Source organism: Sinocyclocheilus grahami, unplaced genomic scaffold (assembly GCF_001515645.1).
Source record: "Sinocyclocheilus grahami isolate Dianchi unplaced genomic scaffold, SAMN03320097.WGS_v1.1 scaffold54.1, whole genome shotgun sequence".
Taxonomy (NCBI): domain Eukaryota; kingdom Metazoa; phylum Chordata; class Actinopteri; order Cypriniformes; family Cyprinidae; genus Sinocyclocheilus; species Sinocyclocheilus grahami.
Genome location: NW_015505233.1, coordinates 367,680 through 377,932, shown reverse-complemented (window position 1 = coordinate 377,932; position 10,253 = coordinate 367,680). Strand labels below are relative to the sequence as shown.

General features: G+C 33.7%; 1 protein-coding gene across 2 annotated transcripts in view; it reads left to right on the top strand.

Moving 5' to 3' along the window:
* The window catches only part of LOC107583460 (GTP cyclohydrolase 1-like), a 16,169-nt gene extending 9,151 nt beyond the window's left edge, over positions 1-7,018 (top strand). Inside the window, exons 3-6 of one of the 2 annotated variants that reach the window (XM_016269662.1) lie at positions 1,397-1,452; positions 4,792-4,823; positions 5,188-5,272; positions 6,091-7,018. In XM_016269662.1, coding sequence (XP_016125148.1) covers positions 1,397-1,452; positions 4,792-4,823; positions 5,188-5,272; positions 6,091-6,217 — 300 coding nt within the window. In that variant the 3' untranslated portion in view covers positions 6,218-7,018. Of the gene's footprint in view, positions 1-1,396; positions 1,453-3,432; positions 3,465-4,791; positions 4,824-5,187; positions 5,273-6,090 lie in introns of both variants that reach the window. The other variant, XM_016269661.1, reaches the window with a different exon arrangement.
* The last annotated feature ends 3,235 nt before the right edge of the window (positions 7,019-10,253 follow it).

Sequence of the window (10,253 nt, the reverse complement as noted above, 5' to 3'; positions counted from 1 at the left end):
GCCAAATACACACTGGAAAAGGAGATCAGAGTGGCAAAGAGGAATTATTCTGAGAAACTAAGGACTCAGTTCACTTCCAGCGACTCAGTGTGGAAAAGTCTGAAAGAGATCACCAACTACAAGACACCATCCCCCAGCACTGTGGAGAATCAACAACTGGCAAACAATCTGAATGAGTTCTACTGCAGGTTTGAAAAAACACCCCACACCCGCCCTGAACACCTCTCCACACAACCATTCACACCTCCGCGGCCAAGTACAGGGGTATCCTGGACGAAAACCTTCTCCAGAGTGCTTAGGACCTCAGACTGGGCCGAAGGTTTACCTTCCAGCAAGACAATGACCCTAAGCACACAGCTAAAATAACGAAGGAGTGGCTTCCCAACAACTCTGTGACTGTTCTTGAATGGCCCAGCCAGAGCCCTGACTTAAACCCAATTGAGCATCTCTGGAGAGACCTAAAAATGTCTGTCCACCATCGTTTACCATCCAACCTGACAGAACTGGAGAGGATCTGCAAGGAGGAATGCCAGAGGATCCCCAAATCCAGGTGTGAAAAACTTGTTGCATCTTTCCCAAAAAGACTCATGGCTGTATTCGATCAAAAGGGTGCTTCTACTAAATACTGAGCAAAGGGTCTGAATACTTAGGACCATGTGATATTTCAGTTTGTCTTTTTTAATAAATCTGCAAAAATGTCAACAATTCTGTGTTTTTCTGTCAATATGGGGTGCTGTGTGTACATTAATGAGGAAAAAAAATGAACTTAAATGATTTTAGCAAATGGCTGCAATATAACAAAGAGTGAAAAATTTAAGGGGGTCTGAATACTTTCCGTACCCACTGTATATATATATATGTGTGTGTGTGTGTGTGTTTGTTTATATGTTTATGATTGTATGTTTATGTTTACATAACTGACTGTATTTTAACTGTGAATACTCAACAATACGTGCATTTTGACATATTTTTGTGTGTATTTAAACACTGTCACACACCTGAAGCCCAAAGTATAAACTCTTGACCGTTTTATGCTCCAACTCAGAGAATGCACACAGAAAGCCTCTTTTTCGCAGTTTTGTATTTTTTTTATATCAAGCATGTTATGCAGTAGACTGCATATTATGACAGTCATATTACATGATTTAACTGATTTGGACATTCCGTTTGGGAAAGCGCACTACTTTAAAGGAATGGAATGTGGCTCAATAACCATTTTATTTCAATTATCATGCTTTCATAATCTTTGGAAGCCAAAACATTTTCACAGCCCTCATGCCATGTAGCTTGCTAGTGCTGGTGTCCAGTTTGTTGAAAACTAGTTGTGAAATTGTTGTGCATATAACTCACCTGTTCTGTCTTTCTGTTGTCAGTTAATGTGTTGTGTTTTTCACAGGTGCATATAGGTTACCTTCCAAACAAGAGGGTTCTTGGTCTGAGTAAATTAGCAAGGTAGGCAAAATGCACCCAGGTTTCTCATATACATATATATATATATATATATATTTTTTTTCACAAACAGTGGCCCCAAAAAGTATCTGGATGCTTAAATCACTTCCATCTTTTCCCAGTCCATCTGAATGTCATTGTATTAGATAACAAAAACTACATCACATTAACTATGGATATGTTCTACTAACGTTTGACCACCAGAAACTGTCCATATAATTTTTGCCTTTATTCTTTTTAACGGTACATTTTATAAACATTTTTAAATCATGTTTTTCAATTTTATTTCCCATTAAAAAATTGTATATGGGGTCAGTATTTTTTATTTTTTTTTGAAAGATTTTATTCCAATACAAAGCCGTTATTTTAAATTATAATAGTATTTGACAATATTACTGTTTTACTGTATTTGTGATCAAATAAATGCATTTTTTTTCTTTTGTAAAATCCTTTAAAATACATTTTAGATTTTGTTAGGCTATATAATGAGGTGAATTAATGTTTTTATGATGCAGTATTTAATCTTAATGGACTCCATGAGCGTGCAAATTTATCCTGCCACAAAGCAGCGTGGTTTTTTTCTTTGCTTTTGCTCGAGTAAAAGGGATTAATGGCTCTCTTCCCCTCAGGGGTGTTGTTTGTCTGTGAAATCAAGATGCACGCCTGTGTGTGTGTGTGTTTGAAGCAGTGAGAGTGTAAGTGTCTGTAAGAGGATTAGACACAATGTGTGAGTGACAAAGAGAAGCTTGATCCAATCTGACCCCAATACCTGTGGCTTAGCCATTTCACTATGTTCCAAGCGTAACACGGCACTACACTAATGAAGACATGACAACAGCAGTCACGTACTGTAGCTCTCAGTAGTACCACACACACAGGCGCAGTTCTGATTTCTAAAATTAGTTACCGTTTCATTTTTTATGGCTGTAGTCATGACAAGGGACTGACTCTTCTAGTTGTCATTGTTGCCATGTAGTGTAGCGGATCACTGCTGGTCAAATGATCAGTCATGAAACACATGAGTGTGATATTAAGTTATATTTGATGTCCCAGCAGTGAAAATGATTTATTGTGTTTGTTCTGTTCTTATATTGTTCTGAATATTGAATAGTTGAATAAATATACTGTGAAAAAATGGAATGTGAATGATAATCTAAGGAGATTCTTATGCAATTTAGTTTGCCATATCCCCACTCTGGAGTTTTAAATTCACATGCAATTGAATAAATATGATTAATTAAAAATGACTTTAAATACAAATGATATATTATATATACTACCATTTAAAATTCGGAGTCTGTAAGATTTTCTGTTTTTGAAAAAAATCTCTTATGCTCAACAAGGCTGCATTTATTTGATTAAAAAACAGTAATATTGTGAAATATTATTACAGTCTAAAATAACCATTTTTATTTACTTTAAATTGTAAATTTTCTCTGTGATGGAAGAGCTGAATTTCTTACTACGTATTTCTTATCGATGTTGAAAACAGTTGTGCTGCTTAATATTTTTAATATTTTTGTGAATTCTTTGATAAATAGAAAGTTCAACAGAACAGCATTTTTAAATAAGAATCTTTTGTATCACTATTAAAGTCTTTACTGTAAGCTTGAATTGATTGATTTAATTGGCTGAATAAAATAATTTCTTACTGACCCCATACTTCAGAATGGTAGTGTATTTTAATTATTATATTACAGATATTGATATATTTTCTATAAATACACATATTATTAAATAAGAACTTAAATTAATATTTTCAGTTAGCAAGTGTCTTAATTGAAAGTGTGCTTTTTTGTTAGTTTACAGTTAGTGTTTTTGAATAAAATATATTAATTTTTAGTAAATATACTCCTGGCCCAGGTTTTATATCATTACCACCAACGACTAAAATCCCAGAGCAATAAAGTCTTATCAAACCACCATAACATATCACGAAGGTATATTGTGTATAAATCTAGCTTGTTTTTTGTTTTGCACCAGGATTGTTGAGATATACAGCAGGAGATTGCAAGGTAATGGTCTTTTTTTCCTCAAACAAACAGTTGCATGTAATGATATTTATATTCCTTCAAAGTCCTTATTTGTTTCATTGATAACTTGAAAAGTTCAGATTGAAATGTTCTCAGTAGTTCTGCCGGTTGCATAAACCGCTTAGACTAGACTTAAAAAGTTAGTCATTTAATTTTTTCTCTTTAAGACTGGTCATAATTTCTTAAAGTCAGTTATAAAAAGGGAGAATGGTCTCATTTGAATCCAAAAGGTAAGTCTGATTACCTTATGGCTGTAGTCATGACAAGGGACTGACTCTTCTAGTTGTCATTGTTGCCATGTAGTTTAGCGGATCACTGCTGGTCAAATGATCAGTCATGAAACACATGAGTGTGATATTAAGTTATATTTGATGTCCCAGCAGTGAAAATGATTATTGTGTTTGTTCTGTTCTTATATTGTTCTGAATATTGAATAGTTGAATAAATATACTGTGAAAAAATGGAATGTGAATGATAATCTAAGGAGATTCTTATGCAATTTAGTTTGCCATATCCCCACTCTGGAGTTTTAAATTCACATGCAATTGAATAAATATGATTAATTAAAAATGACTTTAAATACAAATGATATATTATATATACTACCATTTAAAATTCGGAGTCTGTAAGATTTTCTGTTTTTGAAAAAAATCTCTTATGCTCAACAAGGCTGCATTTATTTGATTAAAAAACAGTAATATTGTGAAATATTATTACAGTCTAAAATAACCATTTTTATTTACTTTAAATTGTAAATTTTCTCTGTGATGGAAGAGCTGAATTTCTTACTACGTATTTCTTATCGATGTTGAAAACAGTTGTGCTGCTTAATATTTTTAATATTTTTGTGAATTCTTTGATAAATAGAAAGTTCAACAGAACAGCATTTTTAAATAAGAATCTTTTGTATCACTATTAAAGTCTTTACTGTAAGCTTGAATTGATTGATTTAATTGGCTGAATAAAATAATTTCTTACTGACCCCATACTTCAGAATGGTAGTGTATTTTAATTATTATATTACAGATATTGATATATTTTCTATAAATACACATATTATTAAATAAGAACTTAAATTAATATTTTCAGTTAGCAAGTGTCTTAATTGAAAGTGTGCTTTTTTGTTAGTTTACAGTTAGTGTTTTTGAATAAAATATATTAATTTTTAGTAAATATACTCCTGGCCCAGGTTTTATATCATTACCACCAACGACTAAAATCCCAGAGCAATAAAGTCTTATCAAACCACCATAACATATCACGAAGGTATATTGTGTATAAATCTAGCTTGTTTTTTGTTTTGCACCAGGATTGTTGAGATATACAGCAGGAGATTGCAAGGTAATGGTCTTTTTTTCCTCAAACAAACAGTTGCATGTAATGATATTTATATTCCTTCAAAGTCCTTATTTGTTTCATTGATAACTTGAAAAGTTCAGATTGAAATGTTCTCAGTAGTTCTGCCGGTTGCATAAACCGCTTAGACTAGACTTAAAAAGTTAGTCATTTAATTTTTTCTCTTTAAGACTGGTCATAATTTCTTAAAGTCAGTTATAAAAAGGGAGAATGGTCTCATTTGAATCCAAAAGGTAAGTCTGATTACCTCTTGGCTAACAACTAGTTGATCAAACTAGTTCTTAAGACACAGTCTTAACACAGTGGCTATGTTTATGCAACTGGCCCTGGTCTGCTTGTCTTATTTCAGTTCAAGAGCGTCTAACCAAACAGATTGCAGTCGCCATCACTGAAGCTTTACAGCCTGCTGGTGTCGGGGTGGTCATTGAAGCAACGTATGTAAAAATTCAGGTTCAACTTTATTTACAATGTAATAACAAGAATGACCAAATATGATCACAAGTGCAATTTTATACATATTTTATGTTACAACGTAATGCTAAGAAAGACCAAATATCAGATTTATTTCTTTTCTTTACTGAAAAAGTCACAAAGTCAAACGTTTTTTTTTGCAAATTTTGTTTTACAATGTAAAAGGTATGAACAATCCTCGAGTTATTTAATTTAATTTTGCAATGTAATAAGTATGAACAGTTCTCACAATTTATTAGATTTTTTTGCAATGTAACAAGTATGAGCAATCCTCAAGATTTTATATTTATTCTTTTATTAATTTATTTTATAATGTAATAATTATGAACAATCCTCAAGATTGTTTTCTTTTCTTTTTTCTTTTTGTTTGTTTTATTTTGCAGTGTTGTAATTATGAACAATCTTCAAGATTGTTTTATTTTCTTTTTGTTTACGTTTTATTTTACAATGTAATAAGTATGAAAAATCCTCAAGATATTTTATTTAATTTTACAATGTAAAAAGTATGATCAATCCTCACAATTTATTTTCATTTATTTTACAATGTAATAAGTATGAGCAATCCTCAAGATTTTATTTTATATACAATGTAATGCTAAGAAGATGCTAAATGCTAAGACCAAATATCAGTATTCGATTTTCTTTACTATTGTCCAGTCACAAGTAAAATATATATATTTTTAAATAATGTAATAAGTATGAACAATCCATTTCTTTATTTTACAATGTAATCAGAATGTCCAATCCTCAAGATATATTTAGTCTCTTTGCTGTTCTCCAGTCACATGTGTATGGTTATGCGAGGCGTCCAGAAGATGAACAGCAAGACTGTGACCAGCACCATGCTGGGTGTTTTCCGCGAGGACCCCAAGACACGAGACGAGTTCCTGACCCTGATCCGGAGCTGAGAGAGTCCCTGTTCGCTCTCCACTGCCAAAACTCTCTGACCAGCCCTCTTCTCAAACGCCTCCCTGGATCGAAGGAGTCTTCTCTGGTTCTGCCTCCGGACGAGGCACTGCTGCTGTGTAACATAGTGTCCCACCCGCCTCTGGGATGGTTACATCGGTAACACCGTCTCTTCTGTATCACGTGTGTGTGTGTGTGTGTGTTGTGCACGTTTAGTCAGTAGAGCTGTGGGAGCCTCTATTGACGGGACTGTGGCTATTACTGTTACATGGAAGCATTGTGTTTTAAAGGACGTCCTAGATTAGCACAATTTGACCTCACTAAACTGACAAGCACCAAAACCCACCGCAATTTGTTTACATCTCTTTCCGGTTGGGTCACATTTGTGCTCTATTAAACGCAATTGAGCTGCCTGAGATGCACAAACCAAGCAGTTTTATTTTCACGCTTCTGAACAGGGAGGTAAGGTGTCATTCTGAGTATTCAGTTTTACTGTTTTAACGACATAAAAGTACTGGCGAGGTACTGAATGACCACTAAATGATTTCCAATATTTATACACCTTGATATTTACAAGGCACTTCAAAGATGATCATGGTAGTATAATGGTACATGTCCAAAAAGAGCATAGTATTACAAAGCACCACTTTTTATAAGTGAATACATCCAGACCAGTTTTGTTGTTGTGTTGAACATGTATTATGGCTGTGCTGTCTTAAAATGTAATATTTAATATAATGTGTCCTGTGCATCCGTCAATAATTGTGCCCAGACCCAAAATATCATCTGCTCAAAAGGATAGTTCACCCAAAAATGAAACGTGCCCATATTTATTCACCCTCATGCTGTCCAAACATGTTTGCCTTAACCCTGACATATGAAATAATAGTCTGAAAAACTCGATTTTTTTTTTAATGGAACCATGTATTGAAGCTTAGTTTGACAAAAAAAAAAAAAGTTTGCATGTTGTTTTTATTTTTATTTTTTATACGTCAGGCTTTTATGGCTCATATAGTATGATATAGGTAAAAAAAGCCTGATGATGATTCCTCAAAACACTGATGGATCATAATTAATCACATTTTAAGATGATTTTACCCCCCAAAAATTTTTTAAGTATGGATAAAGTAAACCTTTGTTGGTTCAGTCCAGTATGTGTTTATCTTGAAATATTTCTAACAACATAAAATGTATTCTTACATTTACAGTACTTTATAAAAAGAAATATGTAAAGATTTCACAGCAAAAAGACACGTGTACCACAACCTGAAGGGGGACGGTGTAAAAAAAAAAAATTAGAAATAGAGATATATATATATATATACACACACACACAATTTATTGCAAGGACAAAAACAACCCTCCTTCAAATATCTTCCTTTTGTGTTAAGCCAAATAAAAAAAACAATGTAGGTTTAAAACAACATTAGGGTGAGTAAATGATGACTGAATTTACATTTTGGGTGAACTGTCCCTTTAAGTGTTAATTTGAGCTCACTATTGACTGTATTTACATGTTTTGTGCAACATTATTATTTTATGTTTAAAATCAGCTGTTGAGTCTGATGTGGATGTTCTGTGATGAAGTGATAACCAGCTCCAGCCTTCTGAATGTCCTGTGTATGGCCATTGATGTTGTTTACACTTTTATTTGTTCGAAAAAAAAAGACCAAGGGTGAAAGGTGCAGTCAAGGTCAACTTAGTATCTGATTTTGCACATTGTGGGATTCATTTACAGTATGAAGAATACAGAACATAGCTGTACTGATAAATGTGATCTTTGTAATTAAAATAGGATTTAAAAAAGATGGAAACCAACTAAAAGATATTTTAAGCTTCTACATTTGTAGATCATATTTTGTACATTTCCTCTGACGCATGTTTACATGTGCTTTTGAGTTACAATTTAAACTATTATATACATCTGTATCATTGTAGAAAATTATATTAACCTCAAAAACGTGGATACTGTGGATTTACTGATACTGTTGTATTGCCTGTGTAGTGACTTTTTTTTATTATGAAACATTGTTTGAGTGATGTTCTGCATTCATGAGTTCAGATGAAACTCTGAGCCAGATGGTGTCTGAGATGTTCAATGTCACAATCAGTGGATTCATTAAGAAAATGAGCACTTAATATTGAGAACTGAGTGTTATTCATGTGGCCTTCTTTAAACAAAAGAGCCTTTCAAATTCTTTACTATTGATGTTCATCATTTTCAGCTTAAAATAAAAAATCTTGTGTAAACTATATAGAATTCTTGTTTTTTTATGTATTTTTGTTGAGCGGAGTTGGTAAGCAAAAGACAAGAAACATTGAAGGGTGGATCACACATATTTTACCCTAAATTCACAAGAAAAACAAGACAAGTGAAGGACATTACCCTCACAAATTCACAATATTGTAATGTAAAAATTCTCTATTGTAAGATGTGTTAAAATGTTTTTTTTTTATGTTTTACAATTTAAACATTTAAAAATGTACATATTGTGAAATTACGGCTTCTTACCTTTAGAGTTCAATATTCTATCTCAATCTTTTCTTTAAGAGTGGTTTTCTTCAATCATGAAAGTAGTTTAGTCAGGCAGCACAAGCCCAATTCGTTTTTTTTTTTTGTACAAACATATTTTCATGGTGAAATCCTACTTTTTAATGATCTCTATTTAAAGGAGACATATTATGCCCCTTTTTTACAATATGTAATATAAGTCTCATGTGTCCCCAGAATGTCTCTGTGAAGTTTCAGCTCAAAATACCCCACCGATCATTTATTATATCATTTTGAAAATGCCTATTTTGAGTGGAAGCAGAAACACATGTTTTTCGGGCTTGTTTCTTTAAATGCAAATGAGCTGCTGCTCTCCGCCCCCATTTCCAGAATAGAGCTGCCATTACAGCTCGTACCTGCTAAAAACATCTGTTTTGGTTCTGATTATCATGTTTATCACGCTGAAATCATGTGTTTTAAACCATATTAGTTTAAACTTCTGATATACGGTTTTCTGAGTGCACACATCCAAAGCACACGGACAGAAAGCGGCTGTCACAGCATGTGAGTACTAAACTAAGTTCTCATTCACTCACAAGTTTACGTTAAAAACAGTTACAAGTTACAAAAAAAACAGTCGGTTGTGTCTGTGAAGGTAAACAGCTGGGAAATAAATTGCATGTTTATTTCAGATCTGTGTGGCAGCAGCAATATACAGTAAATAAATCATTAAATCCTCTGCTCTCTTGTCTCCTCTGAGGCTGGGACTCTAAACAGTGTTCTGTGCTCGTCTGTGCAGCCAAAGACAGAACAGTTAGTATGTTTTGCTCAAACTTTCGTCATGACATTAGAACTGCTACACTGTTGTCGCTTGCGAAATCAAATGAAGGCGCCATGGGTGGAAACTTACAGATTAAGGGGCGGTGATATTATAATGAGATCCCTTTACCACGTCACCAAGGGAGCAAAATCAGATGCACTCGTTTTCTCAGACGCTTGCAGAAAAAGGCTTCCCAAAACAAAGATACTGGGTTAATCTTTTTCATGTTTCCTTGGTTGGTAGATGCACCGGGGACCTGATTCTAGCACTTTTTCATGATGTCACCTTTAACTTCCACAAAATAAAATCACTTTCTAATTCTTTCCCATGTTTTCCATTAACAACACTGCCCATCTGTGTGACACTTTCATTGGCTTATCATAAATTAGATCATAAAACAGCCAGTCGAGTGACTCAGCATTTTTCTGTCCCATTTTTTTCACAGAAAGCCACGCCTCTTGGCAATAAAAATCAGTCTCGAGCTCTCTGATTGGTTGAAACTGAGAGGCGGCAGTAAATTCCTGGCAGACTCATGTGGTTAGTTACTCTGAATATAACAGCTGCTTTGAAATGAGAGCAACACATTGCGTCCTTTTCAAAAGTTACTCTTTAATACTTTTCGTCTGTGGTTATTACAAAGATGTCAAGGATGTCAAGCATTTAACACAGACCCAATGAAACTGACAAAAACACATTCAGTTGGCGGACAGAACATCACAGACACACA